At 42.8% G+C, this 23252-nt stretch overlaps 1 protein-coding gene across 2 annotated transcripts in view; it reads left to right on the plus strand.

Moving 5' to 3' along the window:
- Positions 1-23252, plus strand: part of PHACTR1 (phosphatase and actin regulator 1) — a 571703-nt gene that overhangs the window by 290414 nt on the left and 258037 nt on the right. Inside the window, exon 1 of one of the 2 annotated variants that reach the window (XM_054557204.2) lies at positions 8799-9385. The exons of the other annotated variant lie outside the window; for it this stretch is intronic. Within the exon in view, the coding sequence (XP_054413179.1) occupies positions 9133-9385 (253 nt within the window). The 5' untranslated portion in view covers positions 8799-9132. Of the gene's footprint in view, positions 1-8798; positions 9386-23252 lie in introns of those variants that run through there. 2 annotated transcript variants of the gene reach the window in all.

Here is a 23252-nt window from a genome sequence, read left to right on the forward strand (position 1 = left end):
TCGAGCTCAGGAGGTCCAGGATGCAGTGAGCCAAGATTGCACCACTGCACTCCAGCCTCAGCGACTGAGTCTCCAAAAAAAAAAAAGTAGGGGAGAGATAGACAAAGAGAGAGGGGGAAGGGGAGAAAGAGAAGAGAGGGAAGAAAGGCAGGAAGGAAAGAGGAAAGGAAGGAAGGAACAGGAGGAGGGAGGAAGGAAGGAAGGAGAGAAAAACAAAGGTGGTGGAAGATGCAGCTATAGAGGAAGATTAAGCCTGTCTTGGCTGCAGGTCACCATTTGATATCTTAGAAAGGTAAATGCTCACGGCAAGCTCTCACTTCAATCTAGAGTGTCATTTTTCCTTTTCCAACAAGGTTATTTATGTTTCTTTCTTCCCCAAGATAATCTTCCAGTTGCAATTTAGCATCTATTACAGTAAAAGAATTACATTTTTGGAAAGCCCTTAGCAATCTTCTACTAGTCCAATGCCCTCATTTTACCAACCGAAGAATGCATTGATCACTGGAGTATGGAGTATATAGACTATATAGAGTATAGACATATACTGTCTCTATACATACAGTATATATCTCTCTATATATATCCACGTGCATCTATACAACATACATACAACATGCATATATTGCTATCCTACCCTTAAGCTCCCTTTATATGAGCTCCCTTTAGACTCCTCTTAGTTTTTGATTTACCCTTTGATTCTTGCAGACAACATTGCTTTTACAAGTAAAATGGCTACAAACTGTTATATTAACTTGTGTGGGTATAATATGTATCACGGAGGAAGAGCTCTATTGAAATATAATGTATAAATATAAATATCCTTTCTCTTCAGCATGGCTTCTGTACTGTAAAAAATTGGTTTGAAAGCTCAGGGATCACAGGACCCTGGAGTGCTGGAATCAAAATACAACCTGCCTTGTTAGAAGTAGAGGTGTTCCTTTGATCATTCACTTCACAAGTCTTAGAGCATATTCCATTGCTTTCCTTGGTGAATTAGACGTCATATTTTCCATGGAAGAAATCAATTGTATGTCTCACTTTAATACACCAGTGACATCCACTTAAAATCTTCCCAGAGCTGACTACCTACAACTCCCTGCCCCACCCCACCCCCCACAATTATGTTGCATGTGTAACTAAAGTTCTCACACTTGGAAAAAGGGCCACTCCACTCTCCATTTCTCACCAGTGTTACATTATCCTATTACCTTGTTCCAGCACCTGCTCAGTACAAACAATTAGGATTCTGTCCTAAAGGCCAATTATCATTAGCTGATGGTGAGCTTTTGTTAAACAGCCCTGAGGGACTCACCACAATGTAGATACAATCCCAGCCCTAAAAGGATCACATCGGCCAGTACACAACTGCAGTGTGTTTTAAAGATTAAAAGAGCAGGATCTGCCAATATAGATGATAGATAAGAACCTATGCATCCTATTTTTATCCCTGTTCTATTTACTACCAGCAGCGATGCTCGGCATGGCAGCCAAGGTTTCTGTGTCCTGTGCCTGTAGTCCGATAACCTTTCTTGGTTGTGTTTTATGATGCCATATGCTCTATCCTAAAATAGTGCTGAGGGTCCTCTGAAGAAAAACTACCTAGCCGCTTTCTGAATGTCAGTGGAATGTTTAGAGACAGAAAGGTGAGCTTTGCCATAAACTCATTTTGACTCAGAGTTCTACTTGGCCAAATGCTAATTGTGTGACCTGGGAAATTCATTTAATCTCACCGAACTTCTGTTTTGTGAAGTATAAAAAATGGAAATACTACTTCTATCTTATGATGTTAGTATGATGTTTAAATAAGGTGACACATGCACACCTTATATTAAATAAGGTGATATATACACAACTTATATTAAATAAGGTGATACATACACAACTTATATTAAATAAGGTGATATATGATACACACACACACACTTCTCATTGTTTTATTAGTCTCGATAGGCTAGATTGTGTGGCAGTGAAAACAACTCCCAAATTTCAGCAGCATGACACAACACAAGTTCGTATCTCATAGTGCAGGACTGCTGTGGGTCGTTAGATAGGCTGAGCTCATCACTGCGTCACTTCACAACCCAAAGGGAAGCCGTAGCTGCTATCTTGAACTTCAGTTATCTTTTATAGGTCAGAATGGCCCCACTCACAAAGGGTTCTGGCTGTGCCAACTGCAATCCTACCATGTGCCTGAAGACAGCAAGTTAGAAATATTTGGAGAGCACTAGTAATGTCTACAATATTTGTTTCACAAAAATGAGATCATATTATAGTCAGTTTTGTGAACTTTAATTTTCTCATTTAACAATATATTGTGGAAATCCTTCCAGGTCCACTTATTCAGGTCTGACTCATTCTTTTTAGTGGCATCATGCTATAAATATACCACAATTTATGCAGTCATTCCTTTATTGCTGGACTTCCCCGCTGGTTTATTTTATTTTATTGTAATGTAAACACACTTAATAGCACCTTTATGTTCTGGTACTTTTATGTCTATAAGACAAATATCTAGAAATGTCTAAATCTGCCAAAAAGAAGAATGATTTTAAAAAGAAAACATAAGGCTATGTTTATCAGTCTATAAATCTCATTTAGAATGGGATTTATAGTTTGGAACAAAATGTAAAGAAACTGAATACTTTGGAACAACTAGAAGTCTCACTAATCTCTGATAATTTTCAGCCTCTACCTAATCTATCCCCTATTTATCCCCAGACATGAGCAGCAATACCTGATCCTAAATTTTTTTAACTTAGAATAAGAGTCTTCCTTGGATATTAGCAATACAGGTTTTAGAAATGCTTAATGTTACAAGACTTTGCAGAAAAATTTCCACCAGACCTGATCTTCTTTCTGTCATGTCCACAACAATGATATTCACTTTGAAAACACAGCCTATTTTGGAGATCCTTTTTTTTTTTTTTTTTTTTAACTTAAGAGGTAAACTACCCCAGCCCTCTTCTCATCAATGGTAATGCAGAAAGAGAAAGCAGTCTTGCAAAATAATGCTGTAATCAAAAAACTACAGGAATCATATTCTGGATAGTTCTCCTTCAATCACCTCTTTCTCCACCTGTTTTATCTAAAATGATTCCAATCTTCCTTCTCATCATGTTGCTATCTGCTAAGTGTTCACAGAATAATTTTCACAGAGCAATCCCCTTAGTAAGCATAATTATCACAAGCCTAGAAGTAAAACTACTTTCCATTCAAAGTTTTAGGGAAACAACCCTCAGCTAAAATAAACAAATAAAAAATAAAAAACAAAACCCCACAAAACACAAAAAAAAACTGCTCACACATTTAGATGTTTCAACTAGATTGTTTTACGGAATTGTTTCTGTAAACTCCTTGTCCACTAACCTCTCCCTGGAGCTTATATCAAAAGTCTGCCAGATTTGATCAAGAGATAATAAGGGAAAAGCTAAAGCCAAAGGAACTTTTGCTTTAGGCTTCAAAACACAGTTGGCAGAAAAACACTGTGGTAGAAAAGCCTCACTTGCTTGTCAATCATATGCAGGAGTGACATTCAAGGTATAACTAGACGTGCAAGAGTCAGAATATTCAATCTATTAGAACAGATGCCAGCCATAAACAATTCATCCAGCTGGACCATTGCTCAGGCCCTGAATATGACCTCCACTAACATACCCCTAAATTTCCTAAAGAATTTTCAGTAGCCATTCACAGCAAGCTCTGATCACATCTCCTTGCTCGAAACATAAATGTATTATATCAAATATGAGACAGCCTGGAAGCTATATCTCCTCTTAATCAGTCTTCTCTTCCATTCCATTCCATACTTCCAGTCTAGCGTTTGCAAAAAACAAACAAAAAACTCAAACCGAAAAATACCCCCAAAACAACAACAACAACACACACACACACACACACACACATAGCAGCAGTGCTGCACCATTCTGTCCATGAACCATTTAGAAGTACTTTTTAACCTTGTTCTTAATCTACACTTTGTAGATGAGCTTGCAGTTCTGGTTTTAACGTACTGCACATTTACAGCAAACCTGGAAAAAAATAGATGCTATTCTTGTAATAAGAATATCACATATTGTTGATGTTTAGGGAGTGTATTGTTTCCTAGGGATGGTGTAACAAATTATCACAAAGTTAGCAGCTTAAAACAACAGATATTTATTCTCTCACTCAGTTCTGGAGACCAGAAGTTCAAGTTCAAGGTGGGCCAAGATCCCTTCAGAGGCTCTAGGGGAGAGTCCGTTCTCCCCTTCCTCCAGCTTCTGGTGACCGTTGGCATTCCTGTGGCAGTGGTGTCACTCCCATCTCCAAGTCCACCTTCACATTGTCTTCTCCTCCTCTGTCTGTGTCTCTCCTCTGCATGCCTTTTATAAAAAGCACTTCTCACTGGATTTAGAACCCATGCAGAGAATCTAGGATGATCTCCTCATCTCAAGATCCTTAACTTAATTAAACCTGCAAAGACACTTTTTCCAAATAAGGTCACACTCACGTGTTCCAGGGATTTGACAGGGACATATCAATGGGAGAGGTGGACACCATTCAACCCACTGCAGGGTGGATAGGAACACGAAAGGAGACATAGAAGCAGGGCAGAAATTGAATGAATAGCTTGAGTTCAAATCAAAGAAAAAATACTGGGGGAGGAAAAGAAGATTTTTATAAAAATCTTTTCTTACATTAAATATGAGTAGTAATTTCTATTTGAGTACACTTCCATTGCTTTGCCCTGTGTTGACCTTAATATTTTGTATTTCTACTGTGTCTTTTTCCATAAGAGTTAAAGCACTTTTGTGAGCATTTTTAAATTTCTACCCTTAATTTTGATTGTAGGTTTCTTTAAAGTCTTATAACAGCTGGGCTTTAAAAATGGGGAGGAGCATAGGCAAGCAGAAAGCAGAACAAAGCCTCAGTTCACAGGAGATCACACACTACCTCTCACATTCAGACTTGGGGGATTTCAAGGTCTGCAGTTGCCCTCACATCACCCTAATGGTGGGATCTTCTGGAAAACTCCATTTGCTGGCTATAACAGGCCCTGCCAGGCCAATGGCTGCCCATCCTTGACCTCCCCACCCCATGAACTCCTAGTCTGCGAGCTTGCAGTCTCCCTACACTGCCACCACCACCATCACCACCACCCTCTGCCCCCTACTGCTTCAGATCAACTTTCCCGGGGGACTCCTCCTGCATATACACCATCTCTTCCACAATAATCACTGCAGAACTCCCTTTAAACATGGCCCACCCCACCCCACACCCCCAACGTTAAATGCATAGATCTCTGTGGCTACTCTTGGTTACAAACTTCCACACATGTTTTCAGCTGGCTGTCTTCTGTTATTCTTATATGTCCTTGTATTGAGTGCACCCTCTTTCCCATTAATTTTTTCTTTTTGAGACGGTGTTTTGCTCTTGTTGCCCAGGCAGGAATGCAATGGCGTGATCTCGGCTCACTGCAACATCTGCCTCCCGGGTTCAAGCGATTCTCCTGCCTCAACCTCTCGAGTAGCTGGGATTACAGGTGCGCGCCACCACACCCGGCTAATTTTTGTATTTTTAGTAGACACAGGGTTTCACCATGTTGGCCAGGCTGGTCTCAAACTCCTGAGCTCAGGTGATCCACCAGCCTCAGTGCCCCAAAGTGCTGGGATTACAGGCATGAGCCATCACACCCGGCCCTTCCCATTAAGTTTCAAGTTCCACGAGATCAAGAGTCCTATCCATGACTTACTTTGGAATGAAAATATGTGTTCCTCTGGTAGGCTGATTTCTAGAGTGTGCATCTGAAACCTCAATATGCATCCAAATCACCGGAGGTCTTGTTAAAATGCAGATTCTGGGCAAGAGCTTGAAGTGCTGCATTTCTAACAAGCTCTCAGGTACCTGGGATCTGCTGGTCCTTGGGGTCATATTTTGGGTAGTGGGGTCTTAGGGCACCAAACAAGTTTCAGAAGGGGATCTGCAAGTTAAATGTATCCTGAATAAGGGATGGGAAGAAGACTGTCATACAGCTAAGTGACACTAAGCATAATCACAGGAACTCGTCGTCATTTAGATCAACTTGGTTAAAAAAAAAAAAGCTACAAGGAAATAATAATAATGGACACCAGTAGTAATTCTTCACTGAGGCAACATTCAGGGTATGGAGCAGGGTCAAGAGGAAAAGCGGGACAGTGTGCACATCAGCCCTGCTGCCTGCTGAGGCAAGGAGGTGGTGCTGGAAGCTGCCAGATTCAGCCGTCTTCCAAACTGCTGCCCATACTAAGCTATATTCCTTCCTGGGCCCCTCACACACCTTCTGTTGTGACAATAAGAGATGGCACTTCTTAGCTTCTGAAACTTAAACTAATAATTCTCAAATTCAGTCTGAGACACTAAAATGCACACATCTGCTAAGAACAGCATGGTCTCATACAGCTTTCAATGGTGATGGAAATATTCTATAATCTGCCTTACCCAATGCAGTAGCCACTAGCCACATGCGGCCATTGAGCATGTGAATTGTGGTTAGTGCAACTGAGGAACTGAATTTGAATTTTATTGAATTTTAATTCATTTAAATGTAAACAGCCACATGTTGCTAGTAGATACTATATTGCACAGCACCATCAGAGGCTGCAAACTCAGGGAGGACAGTTCAGAAAGATGGATCCTCAAACAAGAGAAATGACTCTCCCAGGTAAACTTTATGCCTTTTATACACTTAACTTGAACAAAGGGCCCCTACAGCCCAGGGCACATCCTTTAATATTTGAGGCTAAGCTGGTGGCTGTGTCAGTGTTTGGTATGATACAATCACAATGCCCGTTGGCCAATTAAGATAGAAACATACAGAGCCCTTTAGTATTCTGCAAGGGAATAAAAGATTGCTTCAGTCTTAGTTGCTTTAATGAGGTCAGATGGGGTTTCTGCAGGTCCACTGTTCTAACCTGTGGGGCAGAGAGTAAGGCGGAAAAGGCATGCAATTTAAAATACACATTTAAGGAAACATGTAATTTGCTGGTAAATACACAACCTCCTCTTTTCAGAAGGGAGTTAAGGGGTGATAGTTTGGAGAAGGGACCCAAGGAATTACAAAAGAGAATAACAGATGTTTGCTCAGAACACAATGCAGTAAATTCCCTGGTGCACTCAATCAATATAACAAACAGGTCCTTTGTAATCTCTAAGATAAGGCTTATAATTAGCCAGGGACCGAGTGACACGAATCTGACATGAGCAGACATAGTGGATTCACCTGTGGTTGGCCTGGCTGGTAATTCAGCAAAAGGGGGGTGGTTGCTGAAGCCCTCAGTTGGTACCAAGAGGGATCGAGATCTAATTACAGAGACCTGCATTCTACATCCATCCCCCTCTAGGGGAGGCAGTGGCAGCTGGACACCTGACTTTCCTAACTCCAGAATGAAGATGAAGCTCTTATTGTGCTGATTTGTGCAGACTATTTGCAGATGAGAAGTAGTAGAAATGATAGAGCGGTAGAATTGGAGTGATCAGAAGCCTATTGTAATACAGTAATTTAATATCCTCAGTGGATCGTTGACCCTGTTACCTGTGAGGCAACTGTATGTGTAGAATTCACCCAGTTGGAGGAGAGACTAGCAAAGACCTGCCTTTTGTGGAAGAGGCAGTGACAGGGAATTGTGAAATAAGCTTTGAGGAAGTTCCTAGAAACAACTGGTAGTGACAGTGCATTCTTTAACTGACACTATTCCAGTAGGTTGGAAAAGAGGACAAGGGTGTGACTCAGAGTAAATGCAGTAGGGTGGAAAGAACACAGGCTTGGGGGCAGACACACCTGGCTATAAACACCTGTTTCTCCATTTATGCTTTGCATCAAAGTCACCTGGGGAGCTTGTTAAAGGTACAGATTCCTGGACCCTGCACTGACCTACTAAACCAGAATATCTGGATTTGGGGCTCTGTAATCCCTATTTTTAAAATAAGCACACAAGGTGATTGTGATATAGGGCTTCTCTAAGCCTTAGTTCTCTAAAAGGTGATATAGGACTAGCGATATCTGAGTCTTGGGATTGTTGTGTGAATTGGTGGTTTATTAGAAATAGCATGATTTTAATAAGGCAAATCCATGGCTGAAGAATAATAATTACAAGTTATTGAGCTTTGATTTGTTCTGCATGGTTTGTTAAAGGCACCATTCTCCCTGCAATGCCAGCTACTCAGGAAACTGAGGCAGGAGGATCGCTTGGGCCCGGGAGTTCGAGGCTGCAGTGAATTGTGATTGTGCCACGACACTCTAGCGATAGAGTGACAGCCCATCTCTAAAAACAATTTTTTGTTTTGTTTTGTTTTGTTTTTTAAAGAAAAGACCCTGTTCTCCCTTTGGAAATCCTGGTAGATGTCACTCGCTTTGCTAAGCCTTAGTCACTGTGCTAAAACAGCTGGAGAGTTATTTGGCCAAATTAGCTGACAATCCCAAAGTCGCAAATTGTTTCTGAGTTTTGATAAAATCAGCGTTTTCTTTTCCTTTTTAATGACCCTGGCGTTAAACAATCTCCTTCGGGTCGGAGAATTTCTATGGGAGGTGAAAACATCAATTATGTTGTAACAGGTTGTCTGCTCCAGTGAAAGTCAAGGGCTACGGGTTGGACCCGCCGGAGAGGGTAATTTGCTGTGGCCCTGGAGGGGCGCTTGCACCCGAGGGTTCCCAGCGCAGCGCTTTCCGTGTGAAACATTTTGCTTTCATTCGGCAGCTTTAGGCGTGAAGAAAAGGGGGAGGGGGTTGGCGTTCCGCCCTGGAGCTCTTGAGAGTGAAGGTAGCTGCAAACCCAGCAGGCTCTCAGCAGCTGCTGCTGAGATTTCCGGAGGGGTGGGGCTGCCGGAGGAGGATGTGCACGTGAGACGCCGAGAGAGGTGGGAGTGGAGCTTCTCAGGTAGGACCGAGCAGCGCCCTGCCTACCCCCTCCTCCGGCTTCGGGATCCGGATTGGCTCGGGCAGCGAGGTCGGCGAGGTCAAGACCCTTTCGGCGCCCTCCCCGACCCGCCCCGCCGCGGCGGTGCTTATGTAGAGCGCCCGGCGCGGGCGGGGCGGGGGCATGCTGGCGAGGCCGAGGGGCGCGAGTGGCAGCGCGCGGGGGCCGGAGCAGCGCCCGGCCCCGGGCGCCCGGGGGCCGGATGGCGGAGCCCACGCGCTCAGCGAAGCCGGGGAGGTTTGCGCTCCGTTCGCCGCGCTGCAGGGAGGGCGCGGTGCCAGGCGCGAGCGCCGAGAAACCCAAAAAGAAAGCTTTTTATTTGCTGAGGTTGAAGCCCCTGAAGGAGCCCGCCCCCAACAACAACAACAACGTGTCCTTTGTGATCCACTGTCAACTAGGCAAGGAGATCAAACACATTTGCAGCAACTGCAGCCGGGGGGAGGACGCCCGGGACGGTGAGTGCCGGGGCCCGTCGGGGCGGCGGCGGCGAGCGCGGGAGGCGGGGTGGTGGCTCGGGCTGTCTCAGTTTGGGGGCACCGCCGGCGTCTGTCGCCTGGAGAACTGCGGGGACATCCGCACTCCACCCAGACATGACAGCCGCCCGCCGGGCACTTTGCAGAGTGCCACCCACAGCCCAACCCGGGCTCGCAACCCTGCACATCCCATTGACGTATATGGTCCCCAAAATGAGGGTTTTGAAACAGTTAAAAGAGCAAGTCTGGGATTTTCATTTGGGAAGCCGAGGCTTAGGGGATTTGTCGGTGGCAAAAGCGCTGACTCCTGCTTTTTCCTTCCATGGGCTTCTTAACTGTTGCCCCGTCCTGGTATTATGATGGGATACAGGGTTTGCTGGACTGCGTTATGGATATGGGCTTCCTTCGGGTGGCATCAGTTTGGAGAGGCGGTTTGGCGGCGGCGCCCAGAGCCCTAGAGACTTGTGGAGTTGTTGAATGACGCCTGTTTAGAGTAAAACATGGCTGTGATTTTTGGAGTGCGGCTGCTGGTCCCTGCTGGAATGATGCCCAAAGGCCAAAATGTGGAGAGGTGGGGGAGGGGGCGCGCAGCGGCATCTTCCAGGTGAGCCTGGGCGTGTGCGAGCCAGAGTTCCCGCAATCCAATCTGAAGCAGAGCAGTGAAGGGGTGCCGGGCTGCCAGCGACTCTGGACAGGAGGAGCCCAGAGCGAGGGACCGCCGGCGCGGATCAGGCAGAAGCCTCTGCAGCTGTGGACGCCCCTGTGTGGCTGTGCATTCGCGCGAGCCTCCAGGCGGTTCCCGAGCAGCTCACCGAACAGGCTCTGCAGGGCCGCTGGAGGTCATGGAAAAGTTTTAGGCAGCAGATTTTACATTGAAAGCCTTAGCTACTGGCCGGCCTGAAGCTCATCTCCATGCCTGACACGCACACCTGCTTGGGCAGGCAGATTTTCCTATCAGCTAGTCAGGTTTTGCTGTTCCTTTTGGAAGAACAAACATTACTTAGGATCCCTCCCGTTCTTAGTCGGCCTCTGAAGTGCAGAGTAATGAAATGACTCTGGCTTGGCTAATGTCTTTTCAAAATTAGAGTCCTGCTAGCGTCATTATCGTTTTCTTTGATTAAACTGCAAGAGAGGCTGTGCAGGACAACACCAGGCATCCAAGAGGAAAACTGGGACGGCACTGGAGGAAGGCGCACACACAAAACACATGAACGCCCCTGCTGTTAGGTGTAGGGGGGATATACGTTTCTGAGAAGCACACACTGACTGACATGTGTTGGTTACTACATCAGCTGATAACATCGAGACCTGTGGAATACAAATGGATTAATCAGATGACCCAAAGCCAGAGCTTTCCCATGTAACGCAACAGAGCTTGAGACGCAGGCTAAAATGGTTGTTAAATGTCAGTTGCTCTCTTGACTGAATTGCTACCCAGATGGGCTGCTTCCACAACACTGGGAGTTTATTTAAATTAGTGTCTGTAAATGCTGCTACAGTAAGGAAAGGTATATGTCCATACTCAAGGATGTGTGTTTACAAATGTCATTATGAGTGCTGTCACTGGTAAATGCGGTATACCCTGTCAATGGAGACAGGTACATATTTTAACCTACAGCACGTAGTTCTTCTTGAAACGTGCGTCATCTCCACAGCCTCACATACTTCCAAGGAGCTATGTATGGATGCTCACATATCACCTGATAGGATTATTTACCCTCAAAGGATTCTTAAATAGGGGAGACCGAATGTTATAGTGCCTAATTTTTGCCTAATTTTGTGCTGCTAATCCTGCCAATCTATTGTGTGGTGCACTCATTTAATCACCAAAATGGAACGAGGTCAGGAGTTTAACCCTTCTTCTTTTACTGCCAGAAACCAAAGCAGCACTGCCCACTGTGGAAGTTCCAATAAAATTTCACTTTGGGCAAGATTGCCCTCCCATGATAGTCTGTAGGGAGTGGATGTTCTTTTAGATAAATTCTCTGGAAGCGATTTGCAATTTGAGTCATATTTTCTACATACCAGGAGCACCAGCTATTTTAAAACATTTGTATGCTCAAGATCATAATGAGCCAAACAGATTTCCCCAATGTCCTGTTTGGTCAGGCTCTATAGAGGAAGGTGCTTCTTAAGGTGGGGCACACCTGTATTATGTTCAGTACCATAAGTGTGCCTGGTTCCTCATTCATCACTGAAGAGGCCACTTGGTGGCACCCACAGAAAATTCTGATACAGCTTGAAAGACCTTCTAGAAATTTTACACAGATTAAATTTTACAAAGGTATTGTTCACTGAGTTTCTTTCACACTTAATTTCTTTGCATATGAAATAGTTATTTAAAGCATATTTTAATAACTTGCAGTTTCAAGACAATCTATAACTAAATAAACTTTAAAGGATAAAATATTTCTGGTTATTGAGAGGTACGTAAAAGGTGAAATTACATTTTAGCAATTATCTTTTTACTCAAGAGTTTTTTTTTTCCTGGTATCTACTAACTAGTATTAAAGATGTTTTGCTAAACTTATTTTAAGTAATTCTCTGTTGTTAAGAAACCATAGAACACAATTCACCATTAATGGCCAAAGACAGTTTTTGTTTCCTTCCATCTTTGCTGTTTTGGTTCAATACTAAAGCTATTTTCAGGTGAGGAAACAAGCTTACATAGGAAAGCCACAGAGTAAATACAGGGGAAAACAAAGACTCACACCCTCATCTATTTCACTTTAAAACCAAGATGCGGCTGGGCGCAGTGGCTCACGCCTGTAATCCCAGCACTTTGGGAGGCCAAAGCCTGTGGATCACTTGAGGTCAAGAGTTTGAGACCAGCATGGCCAACAGGGTGAAACCCTGTCTCTACTACAAATACAAAAATTAGCCAGCATGGTGGCACATACCTGTAATCCCAGCTACTGGGGAGGCTGAGGCAGGAGAATTGCTTGAACCCCAGGAGGCGGAGGTTGTAGTGAGCCAAGATCACGCCATTGTACTCCAGCCTGGGTGAAGAAGTGAGACTCTGTCTCAAAAAAAAAAAAAAAAAAAAAAAAAAGCAACAACCACCACCAAGACGCTTTCCACTATACCATCAAGTTGATTTTTTTTAATGGCCATTTATCTCTGCCACCTACACTGAATGTGGAACATTAGGTATTGTGGTGTCTGTTTATATCTGTGTGCGTGTGTGATGTATACATGTGCAGTCTCAATAAGCTAGGTTTATTATGGTAAAGAATGAGAAGGAATTGCAGAATTTTCTGCTGCATTTAATTTTTTTTTCCCTTCTTACCTACTTGATAGAGAGGCTGACTTTAGTGGGGATAGAGGGAGAGTAATTTACAACCAGGTAGATTAGAAGTTATGGACATCGTAAAGCCATAAGAAACACAGCTAAGTCATCGCTGAACTTATATTAGAAGTTAATAGGAGAATATGATTTAATTTACAAACAGTTAAAAATCAAATTTAGAGAAAATCTATTCTAGAAAGTGAAGTATTTTCTATATTTAATTTCAAACATTTCTATTTTCATTTGAACTCCTTTTGAGTCCATTAATAGTGAAGAATAATTTTAGGAATTATAATATATTTAATAATTATGTATTAAGATGTAATTTCAATATAAATAAAATATTTTAACAGTTTTTAAAAATATCTTGAAGCCTCTCAGTCTTATTTTATAGTGACACTTAAAAAGTAATAAAATGATGGATTTAGAAACAAGATGTATTGATTGCAACTGCTACTCAGTGCCTTTTACATGTAATTAATCAGTAGATCACAGTTGTCTTCATTTTACTGTATATGATTCCTATTTTTTAAACATTTATATAGAAATTTACTAATCCATGGACTTGCTAGATGTTTTCCCAAGTTTTGTTTTAGGGATTAGAAATATTTAGCATATTTTCTAATGGATTCCAATGTGAACTTTAGGAATAACGATTTGTCATACTAATTCTCTGCTGTACTGACTGTAGAGTTCATCCATCGAGACAGCCTTTTAGGAGAGAATGCCCTGTGAGTTTCTGTGGATCACATCCCTCATTTTGCAGGTGAGAAAATGAAGATGCATAAGGATTAAGCGAGCAGTCTACTGAGGTCAAACCACCATTTGGTGTCAGGGCTGCTAACAGAACCTGTCCTTGAAGAGGGAAGCAGTTTTCACTTGGGGTTCAGAGCTGGATTCTGGAAACGTACTGCCTGTTTTCAGTGTCTCCTCTGCTTGCTGACTGGGTGATTTGGGATTACTATATTAGTTGTGAGGATTAAATGAGATATTTGGTACAAAGCATTTAGCATGGTGCCTTGCAAGAGAAAGTGCTTGAGAAATATTAGCTGGGATTGCTAGCGTTTGTATTGTTACCCCCCAAGTCCAATTTTGCCTTGGGCATTTCCCCCTGCTATACTGTGCTGCTCTGCCTCTTCTGTAATTAAACTTCCTTGGATTGAGTCCAAGATGAGAGCACCCACTTCTTCTCTATATTTAAACATATATTTCTAACAAGACAAATAAGGTAAGGGTCAGACTGAGGACAGAGTGGTAGGTTCCACCTCGGGCAAGAGAAGGAAGGTCAGGAAAAGCCTCTTTCAGTTTCAGAAGCAGTTCAGATTGCATCCACTTCCACAGGAATTCAGATTGCAAGTACCAAAGATGGCACAGGGTTTTTAAGCAGAGGCGATGTGACCAACTCATCTATCTGTTTGTTTGTTTATTTATTTATTTGAGATAGGGCCTCACTCTGTTGCCCAGGTTGGCGTGCAGAGGCAAAATCATGGTTCAGGCTATCTTCCCACCTGGTAGCTGGGACTACAGGCATGTACCATCACATCTAGCTAATTTGTGTGTGTGTGTGTATATATATATATATATATTTTTTTTTTTCTTTTTGTAGAGACAGGATTTCCCCCACATTGCCCAGGCTGATCTTGAACTCCTGGGCTCAAGCAGTCCACCCACCTCAGCCTCCCAAAGTGCTGGGATTACAAGCGTGAGCCGCAGTGCCTGGCCCAAGATGCCCTTTAAAAAAAGTTTATTATGAAAAATTGTACACATATGCAAAAGTAGACATAATAGGATAATTAATCCCCATAGACATATCACTCAGATTTCCCTACTCTTGTATTATGTTACAGCAAAATTGAGTGAGTTTTTACAATGCTGTTGCTGTTAGTGCCTAGGCAAGGACCAGACAAGACAAGGACCCAGGTCCATGCTGCTCATAGCTCAACAAAGGATGTTTCAAGACCTTGAGCAGCCAAAGACCAAGATTCTGCAATATTTGTTTCAGGCTCAGAGTGTGTCCAATAATACACTTTCAATCACCAGCAATTCAAAGTCAGCTTGTCTTATTTTTAACATAACTTTGAGCTCATATATAATTGTACTAATAATTTCCCCTCTGTTCTAATATTGCTCTGACACTTTATAGACATCTGTAAATAGTCACTTAGTTTAGGAGAAGACATATTTAAACAATTTGTGAAATCTATAGCTTGAAATATCCTAATTTGTCTAAAGGAGATAAAAACACTCACATTGAAAATGGTAATAGATAAAATATATCCATAAAACTTTAATGGGGGTGGGTGGAAAGGATCAGTACTTGTTTCCTAGCCCTAAACTTCAGTTTCTTTGGTTCACTAACTTATATATGAATGGTGAGAACTTTTTGGACTTGACTAGGCTTTGGGGCCTTCTAGAAGTGTCTAAAAGCCTGAAGGGTGGTGGTCCATTGAGCCAGTTAGGAGCCACCATTGATGATGTTCAATGTGGTACTGCCGGTGGACAGGCTACCTGTGCCGGGGGACAGCTGAGCTGAAAGCCAAGAGATAAAGGTGAGTTTGTTGAAGGCCAGGTAGCCAGAGAGAGGGACAGAGGTGACCTTACTTCACCCCACAGGTTGTAAGGGAGAAAAGGTAAGTCCAAGGAGGCAAAAGTTGCAATAGAACCAGGAACTAAACAAGAATCCAGTTGTTGGTTTGGAAAAGAAGAAATGAATTATAGAGATTTTCAGCCCAGGGAAAAAAATCAGCCAGAAGGTTAGCAGTACACCATTCAAGAGAAGTCATATGATGATTGTTTTTAGTGTTGTATTGTTTTTATACCCAATGCCAGAGGAAGGATAGAACATGGTCTTTTGTTTATTCATGTATCAAGCATTGATGCCTACAGTGAACTTACGTGTGAGTAGAGAGGTAAAGAATGAGTTTCTGCCCTGAGAGAAACAGTCCAGCGAGGGACGTTGCTGTGACAGGTAGACTCAGGATGTCACGGACGTGTAGGTAGGGAACCCATCTCCTCCCTGGGGGAGAAGGCCAGCAGGTCATGTAGGAGAAGATGGTACTTGGGCTGAATTGAGTGGGATGAATAGGGTTGGGCTGGCAGATACCTGAAGGAAAGAGTCACTGGAAGCAGGACAAAGAGCAAGGGTAGAGAAAGGTCAAGAGGCCAGAGGAGGGCATTGAATGCTGCTTTTCCAGCGAGGTCTGTCCTATCTCCTCATGACTGCTATGTTTCTAGTGCTGAGAACAGTGCACAGGTATTATCCACTAAAGATATGTTCAATACATGAATGTACATGTTCGTTTATTATGGATCTAGTCGATGAATGTGTGTCCCTTTATTACAGTGGCTGTAAGGACAGTGGTGTGATGTGGCTGGGGGATGGTGAGAAGGGCGCCTGGGGAAATGGACAGAGGCCACATACCAAGGGCCTGGGATACCACACTAAGGAGCTGGGACTTGCTCCATGACGGGTTGTAGTATTCCCTGGAGGATTTTTTAAAAAGCATTTTTATTGAGATATAATTCATGCACCATAGAGTTCACTAATTAAAGGTATGTAATTTAATAGCATTTAAGTCATAGAATTGTCATCCATCACCACAATCAATTTTAGAACATTTTCATTACACCTAAAAAGCAACTGTTCCCCTTAACCTATCCATTCATTATTCCATTCCCTACACCCCATCCCCAAATCCCAGGCAGCCACTAATCTATAGGTTTCCCTATTCTGGACATTTCACATAAATGGAACCATGTAATATATGGTACCTTATATATGGTAGCCATGCAATATATGGCTTCTTTCACTTAGCACAGTGTTTTCAAAATGTATTCATGCTGTAGCATGTATCAGAATTTCATTGCTTTTTATGGCTGAATAATATTTCATTGTATGGATATATCACATTTATTCACCCATTCTGTTGATAGACATTTGGGTTGTTTCCACTCTTTGGCTTTGCTGAATATGCCACTATAAACATTCATGCGCGAGCTTTAGCATGGACACAGGTTTTCATCTCTCTTATGTATGTACCTGGGAGTGGAATTGCTAGATCACATTGTAACCCCATGTTTAACCATTTGAGGGTCTGCCAGACTCTTTTCCAAACTGGCTGCCCCATTTTATATCCCCCCAGCAATGAATAGTATATAAAAGTTCAGTTTCTCTACAATTTTCCCGACACTTGTTACTATCTCTTATGGATGATAGCCACCCTGCAGGACTTTTAAGAAAGAAAGTCAGAAGGTTCTAACTGAGTTGGTGGTCAAGAAAAAGAGTTAATTCAGTCCACTTAAGAAAACTAGTGATTTTAGACACCTTACATAAATGTATTTATATTACACTTTATAGCTTGTGTATCTTATTTCCTTGCGGTCATCAGAACCACCTTTTACAGTTGGAATTACTCTTGTGACCATTTAAGAGAAGAGGGTCAGAGAGTCAGAGTAGCTCATGGCTTCCTAAATGTCACCTGCCCATGCTGCTGCAGCTGAGCTGTCTCTCCGGCTCTGGCTGCCACCTTCGGGCCATCAAGCCACTTTCACCTGCCTGGAGATTCACACTTTACTGAACCTCTGAGGAGGAACTGTTTATTTTGGCCAATGAGGTTTAACTTCTTAAAGCAATTAATTAAATGTGAATATGATCATTCAGGGAAATTTGGGCAAAGATGAACACACAAAGCAAACCGTCAATTCATTGAAAAGTTGAAGTGGAAATTATCTGATGAAGAGGGTGGTTGGTTAGAATGAGGAGGCCGAGGGGACCTCCAATGCCTCTATCTGCTTTTGAGTTTTTTCCACCTGTTAAATGAATTTACTTCCATTCTGCTGGAGGTGATAGAACCTATCTAGATCAGGGGTTAGTAAACTATGGCCCATGGGCCCTCTGCCTATGTTTGTAGGTTGAGAATGTTGTTTGTGATTTTAAATGGCTGGAGAAAAATCAAAAGAAGAATAATAATTCATGACACAAGATATTTATAAGAAATTCAGCTTTTAGTGTCCGTAAATACAGCCTTATTGGGAAACAACCATGCACAATTGTTTGCACACTGTCTATGGCAACTTTCAAGTTACAACTGCAGACTTAAGTTGTCACAGAGACTCTCAAAGCTTAAGATATTTATTCTCTGGCCTTAAAACAAAACAAAACAAAAGAACTTTGCCAACTCCTGGTGACATCAAAGTTGCTGTAAATAGAAAGTATCTCTCCTGGCTGGGTGCGGTGGCTCACACCTGTAATCTAGCACCTTGGGAGGCTGAGTTAGGTGGATCGCTTGAGCCCAGGAGTTCGAGACCAGCCTGGGCAACATGGCAAAACCCTGTCTCTACAAAAAATACTAAAATTAGCCAGGCGTGGTGGTGCATGCCTGTAATCCCAGCTACTTGGGTGACTGAGGTGGGAGGATCACCTGAGCCCAGGAGGCAAGAGTTGCAGTGAGCTGAGATCACACCACTGCACTCCAGGCTGGGCCATAGAGGGAGATTCTGTCTCAATAATAATAATAATAATAAAAAATAAACAAAGTACCACTCCTGACCATTTTAGCATCATAGTCTGATTTTAGAATTGAAAAGGACCCTGTAGATTATCCAGTGTCCAATTACATATCTGTGTCGTTCACCTGAATTGCAGCGTTGGTCTTTTCAAAAGCTATTTGATATTGTGGTGTACTCAGAGGCACAGGTTTAAAATTATAATCAGCCTACAAAGAAATAACTGATCTGAATTCAGTTTGTGGAGTATCTTTAGTGTTCCCACTCCCAGCCTGACCTTTATGTGGGCTTCAGGCTGGCACATGTTACAAAGAGGGATGGGTTTTCTAATCCCCACCTAAGAGTTAACCAACTTGACTCTGTTATTGTTTCAGTGTGAACTTTAGAACAATTGCCTCTGCTATTTTGGCACATGGAGATTTGCCTCCACAGTAATTATTCTGCAACCCACAAAAGTAATTATAAAATCAAATAATTATCTTCTAAACAAGCTGTAACCTCAGCAGAGGCTCTTGGGGGGAAAAAGTTCCCGTTCTTTCATTCTCATTTTTAGGGCTGTAACATTCTGCTTCCCTTGTCCCCTTACCTCAGTTCTGAGGTTACTTCAAGTACAATAGCAATCTGTAGTGAAGCACCATCTTCTTTTGATGCAGTCTCCTCGAAACAGTAGCACTGCTCCATGTCTATGAGTGGAAGGAGTGAGGAACAAGTAACAGAAGGGGAAAGCAAAAGTGAATGGAATTCTTCTGGCCACAGAAAGTAAAAGAAAAACATGGGGCTGGGCATGATGGCTCATGCCTGTAATCCCAGCACTTTGAGAGGCTGAGGCAGGCAGATTACTTGAGGCCAGGAGTCGAGACCAGCCTGGCCAAGATGGCAAAACCCTGTCTCTACTAAAAATACAAAAATTAGCCGGGTGTGGTGGCACTTGCCTATGATTCCAGCTACTTGGGAGGCTGAGGCTGGAGAATCACTTGAACCCCGGAGGCAGAGGTTGGAGTGAGCTGAGATCAAGCCACTGCACTCCAGCCTGGGTGACAGAGCGAGACTCTGTCTCAAAGAAAAAAAATGGGAATAACAGCCTACCAGACTCAATTGCATATTAGTTTGAATTATTGAGAGATGCATTATAGGGAGATGTTGCTGATTCTGAAGGGTTCTCAGTAAGATTTGGCACCAGTATGTCCTCGCACAACTTGAAGGCTGAAATCTGCCGCACAATTAGGGACCATCCCTCTCTGACAGGTTAGGCATCTACCAGAATTAGGTTCTTTCTTGAAAGACTTGAAGTCTGCTTATGGGCAACTGTTTGTCTGACATATCCAGTGGAAACTATAGATTGTGTTTATTTATGTTTGGAAACTGTCACCGGTCTGATGAGCTGACCCAATCCACATGATGAGAGGATGTGTAGAGAAGCAGATCTTGGCCGCAGGGACATTGCTGATCTGCTACATTTTCAAGAATCACATCAGCAAATTTCAGTAACTCACTGATTTATGCATCCCTTTACCATCCCCCTGAAAAGTCAAACAGGCCACCAGACAGGAGCTCATCATCCTCAAAATGAACATACAGTGAACCTTTTTTGCCTGCCCAAAGCCTTAATGTGCTCATATCCAGAACAAATAGTATGTGGCTGTTTTCTACTAGTCATGATATGAATTATTCATGCACTATTAAGCAGCCTGTGGTCGGAACACCACTACCCAAAGTAAAACTGAATACAAAAGAAGAGGCTTTAATATCTGCAGCTGAAAATGCCCTTTGCCGTGGGAGTAGAAATGATGGGCTACTGGACCCCTCCCATGCTTGTCCCAGGTCTTTGAGGTTGAATCTGTGAATATCAATGCAGATTCCTGTGGTAAGACACTAGAAATGGCTTGGAATACCTGAAAAGTGTAGTAGTCATTGGGCTGCATGCCTAGGTTAATTATTTTAGTTTTTCTAGAGGGCAAAAGAAGGAGAACTTATACAAAAAGGAGTATCAGGCCAGGCCCAAGCTGGTAGACTGCTTGAGCCCAGGAGTTCAAGACGAGCCTGGGCAACACAGCGAAACCCCATCACTACAAAAATACAAAAATTAGCCGGGCATGGTGGTGCGTGCCTATAGTCCCAGCTGCTTGGGAGGCTGAGGTAGGAGGATTGCTTGAGCTGGGGAGGTTGAGGCTGCAGTGAGCCAAGATTGTGCCACTACACTCTAGCCTGGGTGACAGAGCAACACTCCATCTCACAAACAAAACAAAACAAAAAGCAAAAAAGAGTATCTATAGTCAAGAAATAAAAAGTAAAGAAACGTATAATAGAAGAGTTATTCTTTGGAAAAAGAAAACTTCACAAGCATCTTGGAAGACGCCCATATACAAACCAGATAAAAGGGAGATTGCTCTAGTTTAGGCCAGATTGGTGGGCCTGCCCTGACATAGTGCCATAGAGTCCTGGAATTTTTCAGAACTATAGTTTAAAAGTTGTTCCCTGCTGTCCTCCATTTCGATGAGATATACTGTATTGTAGGGTGACACTTGCATCTCTAGAATATAAGCATCACCTCATAACAGTGGACATTATATCCCAAATTTAATTCTAGGAAGACGACATCTAATAGAATAACCTGTGATGTAAGTCAGGTATAACCAGATAAGTCATATGTTATTCATGTGTGTGCGTGTGTGTGTGTGTGTGTGTCTGTGTGTATGGGTGTGTATGGAATGTCCTAGGGCAGAGTTAGTTTTGGAAACATGTATGTATTGGCTAAAGAATTACATTACGTCATATAGAAATTGGTAGGAATATAACATTTTTAGATTCAAATTATTTCCAGAAGAATGTTTAATCTCATGCCAACATGAATAATCACCTCTTTAAAAAAAGCAACTGCTCAGAATGAAGTTGGAGCAGTTGTATAGTCCCTGTGCTCTCCTCTTAACATTGTTGATGGTTCCAAAATGCACCACTGGTTTTATAAACAAGAGTTGAGGACCAGACAGGAATGACATTTCGCTTTTAAGCCATAATTATGACAGATGGGTCAGTGTGCATTGCTAACTCCAAATGCATAATTAGCCATAATAAAATGGTACAAATTTACTTTGAAAATATCAGAGCCTAAATCGCAGTCAGATTTAACTGGGAGAATTTCCACCATGATTTTAGAAAGCAAGTATGGCTTATTTTTATTGCAGAAATCTAAGAGTGCAATTCCTGGCAGTGTTTACCAGAGAGAAGGAATTAGCAGCCTCTGGGGAGGGTTAGGTAAACAGAGCGCCCCTGGGAATCAGGCTCTTAAGTTTCAGTTCCAGTAGCCTCCAAACCAACTGGGCTCAGACAGGTCATTCAGTCTCCCTGAATTTTAAAATTCTGTGATATTTTAAAATTCTCTGTTTTCCTTCTTGCAAACAGGGCCCAGGTACAGGAGGGTCAAGCTTTTTTTCCAGAGGGTCTTGAAAATATGTAGGAGGTATCTGGAGACTTTTCACAAACAAAAAACACAGGGAGTCTTGTGCTTTTATATCCATAGTGCTGGCTTGTAGAGAGGGAGGAAGGAGATGGATGTCTCTTTTCTTCCCATCTTCTCCTCTCTGTTCATGGTGGTGGTGGGTGGGAGAATGGAGGGCCAAACAGGCATGTGTGTGTGATCACAGGGCGGGAGGATGATAGTCCTTTCATCTCAAGGTGAAAGCGCAGAGGGAGCCCCAGAGCTAGAGGAACAGATGGCAGCGTTGTTGCTGCTACATTGCTTCTGGCTGTGCATGTCCTCACCCCGTGCCCAGCCAAGCCTCTTCAGATTGTGCAGGTCACAGAGTAATGGCCAACTCTAAAGATCAATGTCCTGAAGGCTGCTCTAGACACCAGAGTACCTTGCTGATGACCAGTCCCCTGTCAAACAAACAAACAAACAAAAAAAACCCAAAATAACAAGTCTGCACGGTCTTAAGCAAAGGTGGTTGGGCTGAGGTCTTCTAGGAAGTACAGATCCTCTTCAGAATTCAGTCCTCTGCAGTACAGCTAAATCCATAGATATCACAGAATTTTAAAAATGAACAACTGGGTCTATGACTTAGGGATATAAGGGATTAGAGAGGATTAGGGACTGGTTGGGAAGTGGGTGGGGAGAAACAGGGTACCGAGTACCTGCTCCTTTGGTCTCTTGCAAATGCTCTCTTACTTTGCTTGCTTAAGGATATTCAGAGTCACTATTTGTCGGGGTTTTTTCTTTCTTTGTCCTGCAAAAGTTTAAATTAGCCTTATTGCTTGGGAGAAAATAATAATTTTCTGTCTAGTGTTTAAATATATTGAGGTCAGTACTGTTGTATCCAGTCCAAGGTGATAAGGCAGAAAAGACAAGTTCCTTCATTTGTCTTTTATGCCAACGGGAAGTGTGGTCTGGCTAGTCCTCGGGTCCATGTTACTGCAACAGAAACCAGCAGAAGCAGTGCTCTTCCTACCAACACTTCTGAAGTTAAGGGGGCTATGTTATGCTTCTTTGCTATTTAGTGTCCCAGAGCAGCTCTGATTACACTGTGAGAATCTATAATTCAAGTTCTATGGTTCAATGTTGAGGTTTTTGCCAACTTCAATGAGATGTTTTTCAAAATGTGTTCCACCTAACACTTGCTGCACGGGATGGTAACAATAATATGTGGAAATTTTCTTTTTTTTTTTTTTTGAGACCGAGTCTCACTCTGCCACCCAGGCTGGAGTGCAGTGGTGCAATCTAGGCTCCCTGCAACCTCCGCCTCCTGGGTTCAAACGATTCTCCTTCCTCAGTCTCCCAAGCACCTGGGATTACAGGTGCCTGCCACCACACCCAGCTAATTTTTTGTATTTTTAATAGAGACGGGGTTTCGCCATGTTGGCCAGGCTGGTCTCGAACTCCTGACCTCAGGTGATCCACCCGTCTCGGCGTCCCAAAGTGCTGGGATTACAGGTGTGAGCCACCACACCCGGCCTGATATATGGAAAATTTCAAGATCACACTAGGGTGGAAAACTGAGTGGAACAAAGTTAAGCAAATGTTTTTATCTCAGAGCCCCTGGTGTGAAAATGTGCATTGTA

Source organism: Pongo abelii, chromosome 5, assembly GCF_028885655.2.
Source record: "Pongo abelii isolate AG06213 chromosome 5, NHGRI_mPonAbe1-v2.0_pri, whole genome shotgun sequence".
NCBI lineage: Eukaryota > Metazoa > Chordata > Mammalia > Primates > Hominidae > Pongo > Pongo abelii.